The following is a 23,092-nucleotide window of genomic DNA, read 5'->3' as shown; positions in this document are numbered from 1 at the left end:
CGTTCCCTCACACCTCTGGGCCTTTGCACATGCTGGCCCCTCTGCCCAGCACGCTCCCCTCTCCCCTGGCGAAACCCTGCTCTCAGCTTTAAGTTACCTTGTTCATCCCCTGAAGGTGGGGAAGGATTTCTGGGATTTCCCATTCTGTGCCTCCTCTGGGCACCCTCAGCAAGTACCATCATTTTCCGGGACGCCATCTTCAGAAGCTTGCTGTTTGTGCGTTTACTCCTCCATGTCACCTATGACACTGAGCTCCTGGAGGGCAGGAACCATGTCACGATCATGACTGAGCCCCCAGTACCCCACACTGCCTGCCACACAGCACTGAATATGTATTGACTGAATGGGTCAGGTCCTTGGCCACACACACCACGGCGATGACCTCCAACCCACCGTCTTCTTTCTGTCCCTTAGGTCATCCCAGTTGCCCTGTCAGCCCCACCTGCCTATTCCAGCCCCACCTCCTAGAGCATGCCTTCTGCTCTTGAGTCCATTCACTTCCTTCAGGGCCCTTCCCAAAGCCCAGCTTCTCTCAGAAGCCCTCCCCTCATATCGCCTCTCCCTCTCCTGAGTGTCTTACTGTTGTTCATACCCTTGCTGCCACCATGTGCATTGTACCACTTCCTGACATCTTTTATTGTTCTCTAATTGTTTCTGGAGCCTTGACTTTGAGACTGTCCGTTCCTAAGAACAGAAATTAGGCCTCTCACATAGGAGAAGTGTGCTTAAACCTATTAGTAACCACAAGTACATAACACACATGACATCACCCCCTTCCAGTGCCTTTGCCAGACACTGCTAATGGATTACAACCTGTATTCTCACTGAAGATACATGAGGCTACAAAATCTTTTTCAGCCTAGTAACTCCAGGCAACCCCTACCCATCTGTCTGAATTGTCATATGACAGCAAACATTCTTGCTATCCCTGTGCTGGGTTATTGCTTCTATAGACTTTCCCAGATTGGAGGCTGGGGACATGAATAGCTGATTGTTGTGATGACTGAGTCTGAAGTTGAAGATTTAAAGCCACCTTGTAAATAAATCTTCAAATTCACTGGCCCAAGAAGTAGTGTATTCTACACAAAGGCAGGCAAACTCTGCAAATTCAGAGACCAGGTTGAGGGAAGTGGTCTCAGATACAAAAGAAACCCCAAATTATCTCTCTGGCTTTTGGTTCTCATCTAGGAGTGGTATGGCTACCCTCCCTTCCCTTCTCCCAGAAGACTGATGATGGAAAAGAAATTTGAATTGAATGTCTCAGCCTGGGGACCTGGTAGGAGCCAGAATTCTAGGTCTGAGCTTAAACTCCAGCCTGGGATATATTGCTTGAGACTGGGCCGTAAAATAAAATCTAGCACTGTCTCCCCCGAGCAAGAGCCCATTCCCAGGGCCACAGTGGTGGGGCCAGGCTCTGAAGGTGACACTTGTTACTGCAGTACAGCATCCCAGGGAGATACACCTGCCCCCTCCCCCTTCCCAGAGCACATTAGGTCAGAGGAGCACTGCAGATAGTCAGAGCACAGTCTGACAGTGTGGAAAGAGCACCAAGTTGGGAGGTGGAGACCTGGCCATGTGACTTTGGGCAGAATAGTCCTAAAGGTGACCACTTACTATTTCTTACTGAATGCTGGACACTGTGCCAGGCACCGTTCCTCATGCTCTCCCATCAGTGTGATTGAAAACCCAGGCGCTGACCTCACTAGACTTGGTCGGAGACCTTGTTCTGGCTTTGTTAGCTTTAGAGAAAAAAGACCCAAATTCTCTGAGATACAACAATATTAGAATCATAACTGTGGGAGGCGACATTTACATAGTGCTCCCCATGTGCCAGGTGCTAGTCTAAGCACTCACAAAAATCCCAAGGGTTGGTATCACTGTTATTCCTGTCGTAAAGATGATGACAATAAGGTGAAGAAAGGTTGAGGGCCTTGCCCAAGGTCACATAGCCAATATGTAGCAGATCTAAGAACTATACCCAGGAAATCGATTCAGTCTGTGCTCCTAATCACTAAGATGACAAAGCCTCTCTGGACTTCGGTTTTCCTCACGCATGTAACGGGGATAGCATTAGTAGACAGCACAGAGTGGTTGTAGAGATTAAATTACAGCACAGAGAAGCCACTTGGCACAGGGCCCAGTGCATAGGAAGTGCTCCATTAAAAACAGTGGGCATTATCTTTATTAATAAGTCTTCACAACCCACTTGAGGGAGGGATTGTCATCCCCCACTTGACATATGAGGAAGCTGAATCTCAGAAAAGCACAATCATTTATCCAGAGTCACACAGCACTTTTACGTAGTAAAGCTAGAACTTAAGCTAGGCCTGCCTGACTCCAAATTCCATGATTCCTAAGTGCTCATTTCAGGGTACTTCTCACTCTGTAACTTGGGGCTCAGACTAAATGGCCTGCTAACTCAAAGGACTGGCAGGTTTTCTCCCAATGACCAAGGTAGCTCCCCTGCATGGCCGAGTCCCCTGGAGGGGGTTGAGGCTCGTGACAGATCTTACCCAAGAGCCACACATAAATCTTTCTTCCTTTCTTCTCAGGGCCCCAAGGAGAAGCGGCTACTGTCCTCCAGCACCGGGGGCCGGAATGACCAAGGCAAGAGGTGAGGTGTGCCCTCACCACCATCCCCGCCCCTCTGCCCTCCCCCACCCCCACCTCACCTCGGGCCCCTTATCCACTGGGCACAGGGGGCACAATGCCAGGACTAGGGTCCACATACCCTTGTGCTTAGGCCCTCAGTTGTGTCCAGCTCTACAACACCATTGTCCGTGGGGTTTCTCCAGGCAAGAAATACTGGAGTGTACCATGCCCTCCTCCAGGGGATCTTCCCAACCCGGAGACTGAGCCCAGGTCTTCCACATTGCAGGTGGATTCTTTACCATCTGAGCCACCAGGGAAGTCCATGGTACCCTTAGGGGCCCACAAAAGTATTTTATCTATTTTAAAATCAGAAGGAAACGATACAATCCAGTCTGGGTTATATTTGTATTTATACTGAGGATTGTAAAAGGTTTTTTAAACTGTTTTTTTATGGAGGAAGAGACCTATGATCACAAAAGAGACTGGGGCCCACAGAGTCACAGTGAGACCCTGCTTGAGTGCACACACGCACACAAGTTTCTGCGGGCCACGTGGCTAAAGTTTACTAAAAACAAACTCCAAAGCCACAGTGCTGCACAAGCCCTGCTGGAAGCTTTTCTGTCCTAGCTTCAAAACCCTCCCTGCAGCCTCAAGGGGAGGGGACAGCTATGTTCCCGTATTTCTTTCCCTTGGCTCTCTTGGCCTCTGTCTGGCACTGATGCCTCGGGGCATGGATGTTCCTTTTCTTGTAGAGAGCAGCCCAGGCCATACTCATGGCCAGATGGGCACTGGAAGGATACTGCCCCCCTTTCTCTACTTTTCCTTACCCCCAGTAGGCAGGGCTTCTGCTGGGAAACCTTCTGTGCCTCTCTCTTCTTTCCGGAAAGCCCAGACTGCTAAGGCAGGCATCGAGGTACTTGCGGCTGGCTCATGGCCCTCCACTGCTATGAACAGTGGGTTTTTGTGCATGACATTTCCCTCAAAACCAATTTTTTTTAATGTTGTTAGCTTTTCTGATTGTAAAATAATACCTGCTGGTTATAAAGTATTCAAAGTCTATAGAAATGCATAAAGCAAAAAAGGAAGGAAGGGGAGGAGGGAGGAATGAATTGTAGATTATGTAATGTATTTGTTCATTTGAAGAAAATTGTTTATAGGTGTATGACAATTTTAGGGAAATTATGAATAAATAAGTATAAAATTCTAAAATGAGGAAGCTCAAGTTAATATCATAACTCCAGTAGCAACAGAGGTTGTCCTAAGAAAACTTATCATAGTAAAATATTTAACCAGCTGGCAAACAATATTTGTGTAGTTATAACAACTAAACTATCTATTGTTGAAGCTATTTTTAAATTTAGTTTACTTTTCAAAAACAAATTTGATGTAGTAACAAAATAAATACCCATACTGAAGCTGGCCCTTGAGAATCAGAAGTATGGTGGTGGAAATGGAAGACTGGTGCAATTACAGGAGGGCACCCATGGATAATAGAATCATCTTATCGTAAGGTCTGTGTGTTCACTCAGTGTCTCTGATTCTGTGACTCTCTGGGTCTCAGGTGTGAAAATAGTTTATCTGGCTCTTTTGACAAAGTGAGGACTGTATGCAAAAATTCTTTGGATTCTGTACAATGAAATGCATTAAAGACACTGTTATTTTTGCTTAAAAATATAAAGTAAAAAAGTAAAAGTTTCTTGCAATTCTACTTTCTTGTTTCCATTAATAGTTTGGGGTATATCCTTCCAGATCTTTTTTCTTAATGTACACTATTATCCACTCACAAATACCCACTCTTGCCCTCACCAGGAATGACTCAGTACAGTAATTTTAACGTGGGGACATTTGACTCTGGATAAGGAATGAATAAACTTTCCGTTTTTTAAATGACCAAGTACTGTAATGGATAAAGCAGGCATTTGCCCCCTGAACCTTGATCCTGTACCTGGTTCCTCCCTGCTTCTCCCTGTGACACGTTGGGCCCACTGCAGTATCTCATCTCAGGCATGTTGCGAAGACCTAACGTTACCTTGGATTAAAGAAAGTCAATATGTCAGTGTGATGGTCACCCTGCAATCCAGCCAAGGACCCCCTCGAGGCTCCGAGAAAAGAGGTGTACCCACTTACCCCTCCTCTCTCTCCTCAGGTACTACCATGGCATGGAATATGAGATGGACCTCACCCCCCTTGAAAGTCCCACGCACCTCATGAAATTCCTGACAGAGAATGTGTCTGGAACCCCAGAGTACCCAGATGTGCTCAAGAAGAATAACCTAATGAGTGTGGAGGGAGCTGCACCCACGCCGGGCAAGGCAGCTCTGCTCCCTGCAGGCCCCAGCAAGCTGGAAACCGGCTCTGTGGACAGCTACCTGCTGCCCACCAGCGATGTATATGATAATGGCTCCCTCAGCTCCTTGTTTGAGAGCATTCACGGGGTGCCTCCCACACAGCGCTGGCAGCCTGACAGCACCTTCAAAGATGACCCACAGGAGGTGAGGGCCCACCCCCACACCCCTCCAGCATCCCTGGGTACTTGCATGTACAGAAGGAGAGAAGACAGTGAGGCGGTCGGAGCTTTGGAATCGCTGGGGGAAAGAGTCCTTGAGCTGAGGCAGGGCTGCCATGCACTGTTGTCCAGGTTGTGCACTGACCAACCCTCACAGTTGTATGTAGTGGCCCTGGGTTGAGGTGCCAGTGGAACTGAATGTGAGCATATATTTTCCCTGGATTGTGTTTCTCTGCAGTCTCTACTCTTCCCAGATATCCTGAAAACATCCCCAGAACCCCCGGGTCCAGAGGACTATCCCAATCCCAAGAGGTAAGTTAGCCTCTCTGACCCTTGACCACTGGTCAGTGGGCAGGGGACTATAGACAGAGCTGTACACTGCCCCCAGAGCAAACATCATCACTGAATGCAGAGAGAGAAGCGAAGGCATGTAAAAGAAAAGAGTGATTTCTACATCCCTTTCCCAGGTTGTGACAAGCCACTCAGAACTGAGCACCAAGTTAGAAAACCAAGGTTCCATTGTGTCCTGGTCTCCCTGTGACTTGGTCACCCCTCAGGGCTCTCTTGTTTCCATTATTCTTTATTCAGGAGGATTGTACCTCAACAAAGCCATTAAATAGAAGCCCTGAAAACCCGGAAATGGAGGCCCCGGAAAGTAGAGTGATTTAGTGAGGTCAGGTGGTAAATCCATAGCAGAGCCTCAGGCTTCCTGCCCCACTGCCCTCTGGGATACTCCATTCAGCCTGGGAGCCCAGCCTCACTGTCCTCTCCCGCCTCCCCGCAGTGACTTTGAGTACACCCTGGGCTCCCCCAAAGCCATCCACATCAAATCGGGTGAGTCGCCCATGGCCTACCTCAACAAGGGCCAGTTCTACCCTGTCACCTTGCGGACGCCGGCAGGCGGCAAAGGTCTTGCCTTGTCCTCCAACAAGGTCAAGGTACGTTGGCTGCCCTGGGACTGCTTGGGAAGTGGGCGGGGTGGTCAGGTCAACCCTGCCTGCCAGGGTCTCCAGGGAGAGGGTGCTTTAGAGGCCTGCCCATTGCCACGTAGTGGGGGGCAGCCCGGCCAAAGGGCAGGGCTGCCTGACCCCGGCTCCAGGAAAGGATGAGGCTGCCCAGGCCTCTCCTGAGGCAGGGGGTCACGGTGACCACTGTGCTTGCAGAGTGTGGTGATGGTGGTCTTCGACAACGAGAAGGGCCCGGTCGAGCAGCTGCGCTTCTGGAAACACTGGCATTCGCGGCAGCCCACCGCCAAGCAGCGGGTCATCGACGTGGGTGAGAGCCCGCTCATACCCTCCACCCCAGTGTCTCTCTCTCTAACTCTCTGTCTCACACCTCTCTCACACGCACACACGCATGCGCGTGCGCGCGCACACACACACAAACACACGCCAGTCAGGTCTTTCTTGCTGTCCCCCTTTTCCCCACCCACTTCTGACCTCTGCAGGGCTTATTTCTGACTCCAGCCGCCTGCCTGGGCCCTGTCTCCAGGTCATAAGCTGTGGGGTTTGCGGGGATTTGCATGTTGACTGGAAGCAGTGACCTCTTTTCTTTGTTGCTTTGGGATAAACAAGGCTCTGGGGGCCCCAGGAGTACCACATAAACAGACTCCTGGGGTGCTGGCTGGCCTGTCTGCATCAGGGGTCTTGACCAACTGGGATACAAATGCACGAGATAACTGTGCAGGCAATGGGTGAGTTGAAAGCTGGGAGCACAGTGCCAGGGCAGCTCTGTTTTGGAAGCTGCAACCTTTGTGCTTTGAAGGCAGGAAGGGAGCTGGGGAAGGCCTTCTGTGTGTGCCACCAGTCCCAGCCCTGAGACCCGGTGGGAGGCGCAGCCCATCCTCAGATCTCCAGGCCCTGGCTCTGTCACTCTCTTCCTGGCTGTGTGACCTGTGTCACCTCCCCTTCCTGAGTCTCAGTTTCTTCAACTGTTACCTGGGAAAGTGCCAGCTGCCCCATCTGCCTGCTGTGCAATTGCCGCCTTGGAGCCACGTGTGCTAGAGAGTGACACAAATAGGGACGATGCGGTGACCTCTGAGAGGCCAGGTGGCACAGTGGTTAGGAGCCTGGGCTCAGGAGCCAGAGAGAACTGACCTCCAGACCTTGCTCTACCTTTTCTGAGCTTTGTTCTTCTCATGTGTAAGCTGAATATTCATAGCATTGTAAGTGTATGGCTCAGTTCAGTTCAGTTGCTCAGTCGTGTCCGACTCTTTGTGACCCCATGGACTGCAGCATGCCAGGCCTCCCTGTCCATCACCAACTCCCGGAGTTTACTCAAACTCATGTCTATTGAGTCGGTGGTGCCATCCAACCATCTCATCCTCTGTTGTCCCCTTCTCCTCCTGCCTTCAATCTTTCCCAGCATCAGGGTCTTTTCAAAGGAGTCAGTTCTTCACATCAGGTGGCCAAAGTATTGGAGTTTCAGCTTCAACATCAGTCTTTTCAATGAACATTCAGGACTGATTTCCTTTAGGAGGGACTGGCTGGATCTCCTTGCAGTCCAAGGGACCCTCAAGAGTCAAGTGTATAGTAGTATTATCATTTATTTAATGCTACGAGTTCAATACTGGTAGTACTGATGGTACTATGGTTATGACTTCCACTATGACTGCGATGACCATTTTACCTGGGAGAGCTCCTAAATCACAGTCCCACTGAAAAAAATAAGCTCCACCCCAAAATCATGTGGGCCCTGGCCTAGTTGGCAAAGTTAAGGAGTCCCTCTGGGATTTGGGCAGATCTCCTTCCCAGACTGGACCTCAGTTTTTCCATCCATAGCCCAGGGCACAATGAGTAACTTCCTCCCTAGTTTGAAGCACGGTTCTTGGGGGAGAGGATCCAAGTCCCTGCCAAGAACGGGGCCCAGGCCCTAATGACCCCTCCCCATGGTGCCCCCAAATCCCTTGTCTCCTGACTCTCCTCTGGTCTCCTGTGGTCTCTTTGCAGCCGACTGCAAAGAAAACTTCAACACTGTCCAGCACATTGAAGAGGTGGCGTATAATGCACTGTCCTTCGTGTGGAATGTCCATGAGGAGGCCAAGGTCAGTGCTGGGGGCATGGCTGGGATGGGACTGGGCTGCCAGCAAGTCCCAGGAAAGGGACTGTCCCTAGGATTGTGGTAGCTCCTCCAGTGAGGGCGCCAGGGAGGAGGCAGGGCACAGGAGTGAAGGAGAAGCACAGGCTCTCAGCTAGAGTGGCCGGGCCCTTATCCCACCTTCGTGACCTTGGACAAGTGCCTTAGCTGAAAATTGGGAGTGTAACCTTAACATGGATGGATAGGTTGGCATGAGGCTCAGGTGAGATAAGAGAAGGGTAGAGCACAGCCTGGCACAGAAGTGGTGGCTGCTGTTATTAGTCCAGTCCACCTATTTGCCAGATGGGAAAACTGAGTCTTGTGCAAGCCGCACAGCAAGCCCCTGCTGCTGCTGACGGGGTTTCCTGACACGTGGGCCCGTGCAGAGTGTTGCAGAAGTGCTGTGGAGTCTGGTAGATGAAGGCTGAAGTCTGTTACCTCACTCGAGGAGCCCATAGGAAGGGAAGAGCAATCTGCCTGCTAGAGTTGTGGTGAAGATCCAAGGAGATCATGAAGGATGGAGCAGTGGGCACCTTCTATGCCAAGCCCATTGGAGAGGCCTGAGAAATGGAGCCTCAGCAATATATTTTTTTCATGCCAGTGATGAAGCCATGTAGTGCTTGAGACCAGCCTCACACTCACCGGTGCTGCCGGGTCCCTCTGTGTCTCTGTCTTCTGTTTAGACAGGTGGTATCGTGGAACGGGCACTAGTCAGAGGGTCAGGGGCTGGGTGACCTTGGGCCTGTCCCATCACCTTTCGGGGCCAGGCTTACCCCATCAGACCAAGTTTGGGTCAGGCTCATGGCAAAGGCCCTTCTGGCCTGGGAAAGCCGGAGAGCTTATCCCTGCCTCCCCACCTCCCCGCCTCCCCTCATGGGGCGGTCCAGGCTGCCCGGAGAAAACCAAGGTGAAGGGGCTCTGAAAACAGCAAGGAGAGGCACAAAGGCAAGGGATTACTATTATTCACACAGACACCCGGGACTGGGGAGGAGCTGGGGCCTCCGGTTCAGGGAGTGGGGGAAGAGTTTCGTGGGAAGGGAGAGGTGGGTTTCGGTGGGGATTTTCTCACAGCCTCTTAAGCCCCCAGGCTTGGGTCTTTGTCAGGTGTGAGCTGGGTGGGGGCGGCATCAGGGCTGAGCTGGCTGAGGGGAAGGTATGTCTGGCATGCATCTGGGGGCCTGGCCCCCCACAGCCAGGGAAGGAAGGGGGTCTGCTCCAGCACCACCCCACCCCCACTTGTTGAAGTCAGGATCGTTTCCAAGGGAAGCGTCCCAAGGAATAGGGGCCAGCGTGGAGTGGGGTCTGGCCTGGAGTCCCACACAGACGCCAGCAGTAGGCAGTCAGTAGGCGAGCTTGCTAAGAGACGTCCAGCTAAGACTGACCCCAGGCTACCATCAGCTGGACACAGGCTTCTGGTTGAGACGCCATCTGTCCCACTCACAACAACAGTTACAAGATGTCCAAGACCCCTAGGTATTCTACAACCCTCACCGCCACAGGAGGTAGGTTTAATTGTCCCCATTTTGCAGATAAAGAAACTGAGGCTTCATGAGGTTCAAGGACTTATCTAAAGTCACATGGCTTGAGGGGCAGAGTGTGAGTGGCCCCACGTCCAAGCTCATTCCTCTGCCAGCCTGCCCAACTCCCTGTGCGTTAGCAAGTCACATCCATGCCCAGAGCCTCCGTCTCCTCAGCTGTAAAATGGGGGTGGCTGGTTCAGCTGTGGCTCAGCTGGTCGTTCAGGTGCACAGGGGCATGTTCCACCCTCCGTGGCCCTGGGCAGGGCCAGCAGGAACGTATCTTCAGGAGCTGGCCGGGAGGGGATTTGGGCCCTTCTCTGAGCGACTTCCCTTTCACTTTTCACTTTCATGCATTGGAGAAGGAAATGGCAACCCACTCCAGTGTTCTTGCCTGGAGAATCCCAGGGATGGGGGAGCCTGGTGGGCTGCCATCTAAGGGGCCACACAGAGTTGGACACGACTGAAGTGACTTAGCAGCAGCAGCAGCTACCTTCTTACTCCGAGTTGCAAAAAAAAAAGAAATGAGGCTCTGGATTTTCAATTCCTGAAGGACCCTTAATCTCCCTCCCAGGCCCTAGATCCTTTGGGCTGCCCTTGGCAATCTAGCGGGAGCTGCATTGTCCACTGGCGACAGCCTGAGCTCAAACTCCGGTTCCCTTATGTGCTCCCAGTGTCGCCCTCGGACAGCGGCCCTCTCGGAGCATGGGTTGTCCCTGGAAAAGAGAGGTGGTGAGGTTTGCCTTCCAGGGGCATTGTGAAGCTGAGGGTGCCCACCAGGCGCCCGGAAGGCCTCATGGTACTCAGGGAGGTGGTGGGACTGCAGGTCTGGTGACCTGGGCCGGCTGTTTAGTGAGCTCCCTCCTCTGTCCCCAGGTGTTCGTTGGCGTCAACTGCCTCAGCACAGACTTCTCCTCACAGAAGGGGGTGAAGGGAGTCCCCTTGAACCTGCAGATCGACACCTATGACTGTGGCTCCGGCACCGAGCGCCTGGTACACCGTGCTGTCTGCCAGATCAAGATCTTCTGTGACAAGGTGGCTGGGCGGACCCTCTGCTGGGCCCTGGGCAGGCGGGCCAGCCCGACCTGCGCGTCCTCCTCAGCCACGCTGGGTGCACCTGTCTCTGCTTGCTCTCTGAACGTCTCTGTCTTTGTGTGCTTGTTGTTTGTCCGTCCTGCTCTCTGTGGCTGTGTTTTCCTCTGCTCAACCCTTCCTCTTGCTACACATCTCTTTCTAGGTCTCTGTACAAAGCTCTCCAGGTCACGTTTCTCTTTCTTCTTACCTCTCTCTGAGCTCCTTTCTCGTTTCTCTGTTCCTCTCTCCCCACACCTGTCTCCCTCAGTTTCTTCTTTCTCTGCCTCTCTGTTTCTCTCTCTCCCAAGGCTTTGCTGACCTCAGACAGGGCTGGGCTGTGCTGGGTTGGGCTGAGTGCTGGTACCTTCCCATTTCCTGATCTCACTCTGGGAAGAAAGCAACCCTGGAAGTCCCATAGTTGCAAGGAAAAGCAGCCAGCCCTCCCGAGACCAGTGGTGACCCCCGGCCCCCTCTCTCCCACAGGGAGCAGAAAGGAAGATGCGGGATGATGAGCGGAAGCAGTTCCGGAGGAAGGTCAAGTGCCCCGACTCCAGCAACAGTGGTCAGTGGGCCTGGGCTGGGCTGGGTTGGGTTGGCATGAAGCGGAGAGGAGACTAGAGGGCAGACACATGAACAGAGGGATCTCAAGGTACAATGCCTTCCTCTTCCCATCAGGCATCAAGGGTTCCCTGTTAGCCGGCTTCAGGGGCAATGAGACCACCTACCTGCGGCCTGAGGCGGACCTGGAGACCCCGCCGGTGCTGTTCATCCCCAACGTGCACTTCTCCAGCCTGCAGCGTCCTGGAGGGGTGAGGGTCTTGGGCTGAGAGAGGGTCTGGGCCTCTGGGTGGGGCCGTCTTAGCAGAGATCGGCAGGCAGCAACCTGCCACTTAGCAGGACAGGCCAGTTAGAGGTTGATAGGTCCTGACATCACCAAAATGGAAATATCTTTATTGAATCCCAGGGGACTCAAAAAATATATGTACGGTCATATAAGTTCAGGGACCTTTTCTACTGAAGAGTGTTCATGAAGAAATGAACTTCATATGCACTGAAATGTTTACTCTTGAAGCACACACAGGAGGTTTCTAATGTCCGAGCCCCAAGTTAGACCACGGCCGTGTCAGAGCTGGGTGATAATTATCATCCCAGCAATGCTTGTGAGGCTCACTTTACACTAGGCGCTGCTCTTTGAGCTTTCCATGCATCATCTCCTTAACCCTCATTACCTCCTTATGAAGTCGGTAATGTTGTTCTCCCTGGATTCATGGGGTGGAAATTGAGGCATTTAGACCAAAATTACACAGGCCGTGGCAGAGCCAGAACTGGAGTCCAGGCAACCAGGCTTCAGAGACATTGCCCGTCACCACGGGTTACACCACCTCTCAAGACAGGGAGCCACTCACCAAGCGCCTTGACCGGCCAGCCCTTTGCTGCGCCGTCTTGTTTCTCTGTCACAGGCTTCCTCTGAGGTACAGGCTGTTATTCGCATTTTTCCCGACAAGGTCACACAAGTCAGCGACAGAATCAAGGTCCCAGCGCCTGCCTGTTACTTTGCTTCCATATTACACAGTTTGACCGTTTCCACCCATTGACCTCCCCACCGTTTAAGTGGGAATGTTTTCAGAAATGGCCATCACTTCACCAAGGCATTCAGTGCATTGACTCTGAACAATAAGACAGCTTATGGAGCAGCCAGTCCTGACGTCGTCTTGGCATACATTTAAAGCCTCTCAATGTCCACCATACCCCCTTCTCTGCCCTGAGGTGATTCTGTGGCCCCCATAGCCCAGGAGGCTGCATTAACCCGCTCTCCCCCCAACCCCAACCAGAGGCCTCAAGTAGGGAGACACCACTTGAGGGATGGAAGCCCCCATTGCCAGGCTGCCAGCTCTCCTGTGGGAGGAAGTGGGGGACCAGTCTTTGTACCTGTGAGCCTGAGAGAGGGGACCTGCGGAGTGGAAAGTCCCAGTCCTGCCTCCTGGGGGGTTGCCCTGGAGACGGCCCTCTCAGGGCCTGGGTGCCTTACCCCGAAGGACCAGCGATGGCTGCACCAGATGGGCAGTGGCAGGTGCACAGGAGGGCTTGACAAGGCTGCCTCTCCCCCTTCCACTTGCTTTGCCTCAGCTCCAACTACCTAGTTACCAGCTGCAGGCCAGCCTGCAGTCCCAGCCCTCCTGGGTGAGCTCGGACTCACTGATTCTGCCCCGATTCCTTTAGCACCTCGTGTGTTCACCGAGTCCTGACTCATCCAACTTGGGCTTGGTGCTTCCTTTCAACTCAAGATCTCAGCTCACTTGAGGGGACTTATCTGAGAAGAATGAGCTGGAGAGGCATTAGAATTGCCTCCCTGCCGCAACCCCTCACAAAGATTGTCCCAGAAAGCCTCCAGCAGCTGAGGGCTCGCCTCGTCTTCCCGTGTGTCTGTGTGTGATGGAAAATGTGTCTCTCTTCCTTGCAGGCAGTGCTCTCAGCGGGACACGGCAGCTCCAACAGGTATGGAGAGAAGCAGCCAAGGGCCTCGCCTCCCTCCTGCTGCCCCTCATTTGCTCCCAGCCTGCCCTCCCCTTTGCTGTCCCCCAAGCCAGAGGCTGGGCCCAGAGGAAGTACCCAGGAGACTCTGCCCCCAGCCCCCAAGCTAGACTCACGCTCCTTTCTCACTGAAACTGCCCGAGTTTTTATGGGTTTGTTTTATTTGAAAAGTTGGCGAATCTTTGGCGGGACACCTGCTTGTAAAACGGGAAAGAAAAAGCCTCTGAGATGGTGATGCAGATTTGGAGTGTGAGGAGGGCAGCTGTGCGGGAGGACGTAGGGGAAAACGCCCCGCGCCCCGCCCCGGCAGACTCCAAGAGGCCCGGGAGGGGCCCGGCGCTCGGCCTGCAGCCCAGGGTGGGCCTCCGCGTCCTTCCCGCTGTCAGCTACAGTCGCTTCACCGCTTTCAGCTTCAGCTAGAAATCTGTCAGAGGAGGAAAATGGGCTCATGAGGATGAGGCAGATATGAGAGGCGGCATGGAATAGAACCTCTGTAAACAGGAAAGCACTTTACGAAGATCACGTATTGTTGGTATCAGTCTCTTCCGTATAAAAGGAAGTATTGTCACACCAAATTATGTCACTTGTCACCTCACAACAGCCCCAGTGAGTCAAGCAAGCAGGGGTTATTGCTTCACTTTATACACAAGGAAACTGAGGCTCAGAGAAGTGAAGTGACTTGCCAAAGGTCACCCAGCTATGAGATAGCAGAGGCAGGCTGAGACCTACATCTGACCTACTCCAAAACCCACAAGAGTCCCTCCTTCCACTGACTCACATCCAACTTGATTCTTTCAAAAAAGAATAATGTTGATGATGAAACAGTAGTCCATATTTATTGAGGCCCTACTGCGTGTCGCACAGTGTTCTAAGAGCAGCGTGTACTCCTTCAACCGTACACCTTTAGGAAGTACCCCTATAGACAAGGATCCTGAGAAGCTGTCACCCGGCTAGGGAGGGGCAGGGCTGGGATGTGAACCCAGCAGGCCAGCTCCAGAATCTGCTGCTTTACCTCTGCCCCACTGCTTTGCACCCACCCTCTTAGGGTCTTCTTTACCTCTGGGGCCCGTCAGCCTCTGGGATCCCCCCGGGTTCCTCACAGGCCTCTCCCTGCCTTCCCCACAGGCTGGCTCTGAAGCGCACCTGCTCGCCCTTCACCGAGGAGTTTGAGCCTCTGCCCTCCAAACAGGCCAAGGAAGATGATCTGCAGAGAGGTAGCCTCCTGCCCCGCCCCCTATGTGTCCTCCGAGCTCACCCCCGCCCCAGCTCCCCACAAGGCCTCCCCAAAGCCTCCACCTGATCCTGGTCCAGGAAGCCAGGGCTGTACCCGCCCCAGCTGGGAGGGCTTGAGGGGTTCTTTACTCTCTGAGGCTGGGGCTGGGCCAGGATTTGAGAGAAGGGCAGACAGTCATGGAGCTGGAGGGCTTCTGCCTGCTGTGACCTTGTTGGATGTGGGCGTCCTGGGGCAGCCATAAGGCAATAGGCTTGTGGTGTTGGGCAGTCTCCCCACTTTCTCTAATGGGGGAGGAGTAGGTGGGCTTTCCATACCTGGCATTCTGGCTTTGACACAGTAAATCCGTGACTTCCTGGGAGAGAGGGACTGGAGCTAACCATCAAGAAGAAACCAACCACCGACTAAGATCAAAAGCTTCTAGCAGCCTTGAACTGAGCCTTGCGCCCTGCTGGGTGTCATATCAAAACCACCCACAACAACTCTGAAATAGCGGTGGAGCTGCCTCCATCTTCCGTCTGGATAAGATGAGGCTTAGTGATGTTAAAAGAATTTCTTCAAGGTCACAGAGCTGGCAGGTGGCAGGCCAGGGATTCAAACCCACCAGAATCAGCAGAGTCTGAGGAAGTGAAGGGATCTACAGAGCCAGGTCGGGTGTTTCCCAGCTGGCAACAGACCCGCATCAAGGATTTGCTCTTTTTGCAGAAATTAGTCTTGGGTTAGCCCCCTAGATATTCCCTTGCACCTCTAAAGCCACCCCTTTGCTTCTCAGTTCTGCTGTACGTGCGGAGAGAGACTGAGGAGGTATTTGACGCCCTCATGTTGAAGACCCCGGACCTGAAGGGGCTGAGGAGCGCGGTAAGAGGCCTAATGGACCCCGCCCTGCCCTGGCTGCACCCCACTCTGCACTCCCATTTCCCTGCCATTCTTTACCATACAGTTCTGATTTCCCACAGGAAGACTCCGGGAAGGAATATTCTGGAACGTTGACTTTCTGCTGGCCCACCCATCCCGCCCCATCTGAGGGCGCCTGTGGGGCCTGGCTGTGGGGTGGGGGTGTGGGGAGGTGTGCCTCTGAGATGTTATCTCCCAACCAGACCCTTGGCTCCACCCGGGGAGCTGCACACACCATAAATCCTCCTTAATCTGATGCCTGCTGTCTGACAGGCCAGAGCTTTTTGTTGGCTTTGCAAACCTGTTTCTGTTTTAATGGGAATGAAACCCCAAAAGGCCAGGCCCCAAAGATACTCTTTTTTTTTTTTTCTTTCCCAGAGGGCCTCATTTCTCCAGCTTGTGGTTGGCCAGGGAGGCACTGGCTGGGGCAGCTGAAGGTGGTGTCTGGGCAAGGAGACCTTCCCCAACACCCTGAACTGCCAGAGAGTGGGTGAAATAGCCCTAAAGCAAACCCACAGCAGCTCTGTGGCTCAGCTAAACACTGAGCAAGCACAGCCTCCTCCAGGCCGGCTGTGCTGACAGGGTGAACCATGCAGAAAAGCCAGGTGGTTCTAAGATGTTAGGATGGGGAAGGAAAATGAATGGGAAAGCAAAGCTACCTTTTACTGAAGACCCACTACGTGGCAGGCATCCTGTCAGGCACGCTGCATTTGCTAGCTTACTGCATTGATTTAACAACCCTGAAAAGTGGGTGCTAGTAACGATCTCCTCATTTCCCATAAGGAAATAGTCTCCCAGAGGTCAGGTGACGTGCCAAGGTTACTAGCAGTGACAGAGCTGAGGCTCCAAACTCGAGCTCTCTCCACTCTGCTGTGTTACCCTCGTCTCTTCACACTGCGTCAGCCCGGCTTGGCACCAGGCCCAGGAAGTTGGGCTCACAAGAGGCCATTAACGTCACTAGGATATATAGAGACTCCAGAGCTTTGGGTTGGACGGTACCTTAAGGGGTCAGCTCCCCACCCAGTGCCCAGACTCTGTCCTCAGTAACTCTGCCAAGCGGATGCCCACTCCTGACTGTATGCGTCAAGGATGAGGGGGCTCATTGCCTGTGGGGCAGCCAGACAAAGCAATTGTCTGTACAATATATAGTTGGAAAGTTCCTAAATTCTTGCTTAGACTGACTCAAGACCTTCCTGAGAGCGTCTAGCCACATTGCCATTACAGTAAGTAGTCTGAGAACTTTTCTTGCCTGGAGCAACCTCTGTCAGGGCAGAGACCAGCTGAGGAGCCAAATCGGCTCCTCTTCTTTAGGGAAGAGAGGAAAGGCCCAGAGAGGAGGACCTGAGCCTCGAGCCTGTGGCCTGCGCTTCCCGGCGGCTCCATGGCAGCCAGCGGTCCTAACCAGCGCCATCTGACCTCACTCACCCAGGGATGGCGCTGGGCTGAGACCTTGACCTAACCGTCTCAGTTCCTGTTCAGAAGCACCCGTGTGTACATTCCCATCATGACCCATTTTACAAAGGAGGAAACTGAGGCTCAGCGAAGTTAGGGACTTGTTCAGAGTTCTGCAACCCCAGGTGGTGGAGGTAGGACCAGACCAGTTTTGTCTGCCCCATGGGAAGCGTTAGAGGCCTGGGGACACAGGGCTGATTGGCTGGGTGAGCTCAGCCAGGCTGCTGAGGCCTCTGAGCTGCAGTGTCCTCTCTGGTGGACTAAGCTCCAATGTGCTGGGATGTGATGGGGGCAGGAAAGCTGGGCTCCAGGCTAGGCCTTGGGCACACACCTTATCTTCTCCAAGCTCAGCATCCTCACCCATCAAATGGGGTAAATAATTCCTGCTAGGAAGGGTAAGTGGGTCACCTCCTCACCCCTCACAGCAAGACCAGAGCATCCTCATGACTCCACTTCTGAAATAATAATGACCATTTATCAAGTACTGACATCTATTTAGTACATAGAGGAGCTGTCCTAAGTGTTATACGCAGACCGGTTCATTTAATTCTTTCAGTGACACTATGAGCTAGGCCTATTTCCACCTCCAGGATTGGTTTGCACAACTGGTCAGCCCGCCGGTGAGTAGGGAGCCCTCAGTGCTGGAACAATCTGGATGTCTGACCATGGCAAGGATTGAGGGGAAATGGTGGACGCCCTTTGGGATAGTTTGCAAGCATTAATTATGCTATTTGTCAACAGTTTGTTGTGATGTGGGAAAACTTATACAATTATAAGTAAAGCTGTCTATGCGAGATATAAAAATACCTGTACACATGACCAAAAGGCAGGAAGGAATACACTCAGATACTAGTAGTGTGTATCTCTGGGGCACAGGATTATGGATGATTATCGTTTTCTTCATTGTATTTTTCTACAATCTGGGTATATATTTTATGATCGGGAAATTAAAAGCCATCATGTAAAAGACTGCTGTAAATTTAGTTTTTGGCAGCAGACATTGAATCTCCTGCCTTTCTCTTCCAGATCTCTGAGAAGTATGGGTTCCCTGAAGAGAATATTTACAAAGTCTACAAGAAATGCAAGCGAGGGTAAGTGCCCAGCACAGCTCTAGCTCCTCACCACCCCCCTCCCCCGACCCTGCGCCTTTCCCTCTAAAGCGTTGGCTCAGGGAGCTCCCAGAAGGTCCACTCTGCCTGGCAGAGGCCTGCGGCTCAGGGTTGAGCTGTGCTTGTACTTGGCTTTGCGGAGAGGTAGAGGCGAGGTGGAGTTGGGGTGGAGAACCTTGGCAGTCAGGCCGAGGCCTCCTGCAGAGACCAGACTCTGGTCACTGTTGGGAAGGAGAGGAGTGGGAGACAGTAGAGAGGGCAGCGCAGGGTGTCAGCAACCCAGGCATTTGACCATGATGGTGATGATGATTGTGGCTGTCATTCACTTGACCACCTGCCCGCCGTGTGCCAGACTCTGGGTTGTTTCTCTCATTTCACCCTCGCAGCCACACCATGAGGTAGATACCATTCCACATTTTTCACAGACAGAGAATTGAGGCTTGGAGGTGCCAAGCGGCGTAGAGAGGGCAGGAGCGGTGAATAAAGGCACAGAGGCGGGAGGCCCAGCAGAGCTGCTCCCAAGAAGGAAATGCAGGCGATGAGTCTGGGACAGGAGTTGTGACTGGACTTCGTGTTGAGGGCACCCAGCCAGGGAGGCTCCACAGGCTTCCTCCACCTGCAAGTCTGGATGAAGCTGTACCTTTCAGGGAGGCCAGGCAATGCCTGCCATGTCCCATGGGCTCCGGGGCATTAGGGCTAGGGATCACGGTAGCCTTGCTCTCTGCCCAGGAGACCCCTCCTCAGCAGGGGTGGTTTAAGGGGGTGGAGTTGGAGGTCCACATGGTGACCACCTTCCGAGGCTTCCACTCAGCTTCGGAGCCGGTGAGCCTGGCCTCTGCAGCCCTTGCTGCCTCAGTCATTTTGCCAGCCCAGCAAGGGAACCCCTGTGTGGTGAGGAACAGTGACTGCCACTCCCTGCTGAGAGGCCCCCGGACCAGGGCCCTGGGAACCAGCTCCCCCATCCTCACCCACAGCTCCGGACACCCTATGGCTCATTTCTGCTACTCTTCCTGGCTGTCCCTGGAAGGTGCTCAGGCTTTGCCCCGTGGCGCTTGTCTGTGGCTCTCCTTTTGGAGGACTGCAAACTGAGGCAGGTTTTGTACTCAAGCTGAGGCCCCAGTCCAGTCGGCCCGGGGCCCACCTCCTTCCTTCCCTCATTCCGCGCCCACCCCCCACCATCCCCTCCCCTTTGGCTCCCACCCAGCCTCCCTCCCAGAGAACGGCTGGGGCGGGGGGAGGTGGGCAGCCCTGCAGCCCCTGGGAAGGGATCCTTTGGTGTTGGTTGTATGTGTGTCTAGGGTTCTTTGTGTGTGTGTTTTTTTTTCCTTCCGAGTTTCGGTTTCAAACTGGGAACTGGAGCTCACACGCTCTCCGGAGCAGAATCCACCTCATTGCGGAGGGCAGGCTCTGCTGTGCCCAGACAGGCCCGCCCTTTTCCCCTTTGGTGCCAGTGCCCACACCCCCTGGCTGCCACCCCACCTGCCGCCACTGGCCTCTCTTCCAGATCCCACTTCAGGCTGGGTGGATGGGCTGGGAAATGCCTTTCTTCCGGTTCAGGCTGGGGGGTATATACACAGAGATGCCCCACAGCCCCAGTGGCTGAGTTGCATAGTCTTTCCCTTAAGCCCCAACCAGACATGTCAACCATAATTATAGTAACTTCCATTTGTGGAGCACTTCCTGCTTGCCAGGCACTGGGTTGCTGCTAAGTCACTTCAGTCGTGTCCGACTCTGTGCAACCTCATAGACGGCAGCCCACCAGGCTCCTCTGTCCCTGGGATTCTCCAGGCAAGAACGCTGAAGTGGGTTGCCATTTCCTTCTCCAATGCATGAAAATGAAAAGTGAAAGTGAAGTCACTCAGTCGTGTCCGACTCTTCGCAACCCCATGGATTGCAGCCCACCAGGCTCCTCCGTCCCTGGGATTTTCTAGGCAAGAGTACTGGAATAGGGTACCATTGCCTTCTCCAAGGCACTGGGTTAAGGAACCCCAAGCCTTGTCTCATTGACCCTTAGAATTTGCTGTTTCTACAAATGAGGAAACGGGTTCAGAGGAGCCCCTGGGTGATAGAGTGAGTACCTGGCAGGAATCCTGGCCTGTCTAAAACCCATGCATGCACCCACTATTTTATCTTGCCTCCTACGTGTTCCTCTAACCGCTAAGCAACGTGCAAATAAAGCTTGTGGCCAGGCCAGCGCATTTATTTTCCCAGCCCCATAGCTCAGGGCATCACCCAGTGGCCCTTCAGAAGCACCCACACCCCATACACGCCCCAACCATGAAAACCCCAGGCCTAGGATTGTCTGAGATGCCTAAATGAGAAGACTCCCCCCAAAAGTCTGTCAGGAGAGCAGAGGCCAGGCTCATTAGCTGCCTCCCTCATCTTTGGAGCAGGCTATTGCCATCACTGGCCTCTTTTATTTTCATAGAACCTTCCAGAAAGTCCTTTGGACAACGGTAGATACCATCAGCTTTACAGGCACCACTGAGTGCTTGAAAGATTAACAAGTACCTTGTTTTTGCTGGCAGCTGGCCAGGGGTTCTCTGTGAACCAGGACAGAAGACAGCCTGAAGCTGGCAAGTGACAGGAAGCCCACATTCTGAGACAAGTCTCTGCCTCTAGGGCCCGGCTGTCACTGACCCCTGAGGGGAAGAGGTCTGGGGGCCTGTCTGGGATCCCTTGTGTGCGGGAGTGCGCTCTGGGCCTGCTGGGAGGCCCTGCCTGAGAGGTGGGTGCACACAGGGCCCTTGGCCAGTGCCCGGCGCCTAGAAGCGCTCGATAAATGCCACCATCAGAAGCTAACAAAAAGCCCCGACGCTGACAGAGCGCTCACACTTCCAGCCCCTGGTCCCCTCTGGTCTGTCTGCCGCCTGCATCCTCCAGACCACAATCCCTCTGTGAAGTGAAGGCACTGCACTCAGGACCCAAGGAAGCCAGATCTTAGAATTAGATGCTGGCAGTCAGCACCCAGGCCTCGGAGCCTGAGCCCAGACCTCCTTCCAGAGAGCAGCAGCTGCTCAAAGCTGCTGTAGAAACAGCTGGACACAGGCCACAGGCTTCAGCTTCCCTGTCTCCATTGCCTCTCCTGATCCAGGGGATTCAGGGAGGACAAGGTCACGCCTCTCCTGGGATCCCTGGGAAGCAGACAGCTGGCTACTGCCAAGAGGAGGACCATGGGCGTCTCAGCCCCACTCCTGCCCAACGCAGATCATCTTGCCTGATCTTGAACTCTCCCCCAGCCCTGGATTTTACCTTCCTTTTATATGCCCCTTCCTAGCTTGTATTTGTAGGGTTTTGTTATTTTTCTTAAAAAAAACGACGCAGTGGAATGAGACAAAAGTCCAGATTCCAGTTCTGCCATTTCTTAGCTGTGCGACACCAGGCAAATGAGTGCTCAGCTTCCCCATCTGTGAACTGGAGTAATACGATTATCAGGATTCATTCTCCCAGGCCCTGCTAGATTTGAAACTTCTAGAGGGATCTCTGTGTTTGGAACAAGGCCTTGTACTTGGCAAGACCTCAGCAGATGCTGGTGAAGTGAATGAGGGGAAACACCCACCCCCATCACAAAAAGAAAGCTGCCTTGCACAGGTCAGGTCACAGCCTGGCGGATCCTTCACAGGGGAGGCGGCTCCCAGAGGGATGCCCTTGGCTACACTGTGGCCTTGACCCTGGCAGAGGGCCACAGCCCCAGAGGCTCTGTCCCTCTCAGGTCGGCCCAGGTCCTTGTCTGAAGAATGTGAGGGGGAGAGGGCCATGCCCCTCAAATCCACGATGGCATCCCTGAGATGTCAGCTTCCGGGGGTGGAACTGGGGGGCCCCTTGTGGCACTGGCTTGGGGATCAGGCAGGCACCCCAGGGCGACATGTCACAGCCTCCTGTTGAACCCACCCCTCAGGGGCCCACCTGCACTTGAGCTCACACTCCACATCCAAGTGCACAGCCTGGCCTGGTAACTAGGAGCGCTCTGTCTTCCCCACATCTGTGTGTTATTTGCTCACATACAGTGCGTGTGGACACTTGTGAAGAGAGGCAGTCTGGTGCAGTAGGCAGGGGGTGGCCGCCCGCAGGTCCGAGTTTGAGTTGGGCTCGTCCCCTGGGGAATTGTGTCCCCTCCAGTAAAGAGGGGCAGTGAATGCCCCCCGTGAGGGCTGTTTTGAGGTCGGAGAGCAAGTCCAAGAGGCGCCGGAAGTGCTGGGGCCCCCACAGGTGGTCACCATGTCTGTCACCTTTCACTCAGAGGCCCTGTCAGGGAAGAGGCCTTTCACCCTCTAAGCCCGCCTCTCCTCTCCTCTCCCAGAATCCTGGTCAACATGGACAACAACATCATCCGGCATTACAGCAACCACGTCGCCTTCCTGCTGGACATGGGGGAGCTCGACGGCAAGATTCAGATCATCCTTAAGGAGCTGTGAGGCCTGAGTGTCCACACCCACAGGCCTCTTGACGTGGGCTCCGGGGGTGCGGAGCCAGCTGGGAGGGGCCCCGAGCCATGCACGACCTCTCCTCAGGCCCCAGCACCGCTACTTGAACGTCTTCCCTGAGTGAAAAGGCCCTCGACCCACAGACATCAAGGCCCGGAGATGCCCCGGGAGGTGTCCTGATCTGAAGCCCCACATCGTGCTTGAATCTACCCTCTGCGCGTCCAGCCAGACGACGCCGTGTCCATTAACCAACCCAGCGGCCTGTGTGCTCCTCCTCAGACCTTCTCCCCAGCCCGTCTCCCTCAGGCTGCCCGTGCAGGTTGGAGACACCAGCCCTGTCTCCCCAAGCAGACTTGACCCTTGGACTCATTCTTGACTCTTCCAGTCAACTTCAGACCAATGACTTCTCACCCTTTTGGCCACTGAGTTAACTGTCAAACACTTGATTTTCCAGCGCAAATGACTTTTAAAAAGACAGTGTAGTGGACAGACTCTCCACATAGACTTCACTTCCTCAACACGGGTTGGAAATCAGAGCTGGCTGACTGGAGCAAAGTGGCCCCTGTGTGGAACAACCTCCAATCCCACTCACTGTTGCATACATTTCTTATTTACAGTTTTCACTTATGTTATATATATATATATATAAGTATATATTGTATATATAAGCAACATTTTATATTTTT

The 23,092-nt window shown here is 53.5% G+C and overlaps 1 protein-coding gene across 2 annotated transcripts in view; it reads left to right on the top strand.

Annotated features, from left to right (window-relative positions):
* Positions 1-23,092, top strand: part of GRHL3 (grainyhead like transcription factor 3) — a 35,917-nt gene extending 12,825 nt beyond the window's left edge. For both annotated transcript variants that reach the window (XM_019981295.2, XM_070776469.1), the window contains exons 3-16: positions 2,553-2,614; positions 4,739-5,084; positions 5,337-5,410; positions 5,883-6,036; positions 6,262-6,373; positions 8,047-8,141; positions 10,567-10,725; positions 11,248-11,326; positions 11,440-11,573; positions 13,226-13,260; positions 14,422-14,510; positions 15,300-15,385; positions 17,900-17,964; positions 22,283-23,092. In XM_019981295.2, coding sequence (XP_019836854.2) covers positions 2,553-2,614; positions 4,739-5,084; positions 5,337-5,410; positions 5,883-6,036; positions 6,262-6,373; positions 8,047-8,141; positions 10,567-10,725; positions 11,248-11,326; positions 11,440-11,573; positions 13,226-13,260; positions 14,422-14,510; positions 15,300-15,385; positions 17,900-17,964; positions 22,283-22,397 — 1,605 coding nt within the window. In that variant the 3' untranslated portion in view covers positions 22,398-23,092. The remainder of the gene's footprint in view (positions 1-2,552; positions 2,615-4,738; positions 5,085-5,336; positions 5,411-5,882; positions 6,037-6,261; positions 6,374-8,046; positions 8,142-10,566; positions 10,726-11,247; positions 11,327-11,439; positions 11,574-13,225; positions 13,261-14,421; positions 14,511-15,299; positions 15,386-17,899; positions 17,965-22,282) is intronic.

The sequence above is a fragment of the Bos indicus genome, chromosome 2, assembly GCF_029378745.1.
Source record: "Bos indicus isolate NIAB-ARS_2022 breed Sahiwal x Tharparkar chromosome 2, NIAB-ARS_B.indTharparkar_mat_pri_1.0, whole genome shotgun sequence".
Classification (NCBI taxonomy): Eukaryota; Metazoa; Chordata; class Mammalia; order Artiodactyla; family Bovidae; genus Bos; species Bos indicus.
The sequence above is the reverse complement of the archived record's forward strand: the minus strand, read 5'-3'. Positions and strand labels throughout refer to the sequence as shown.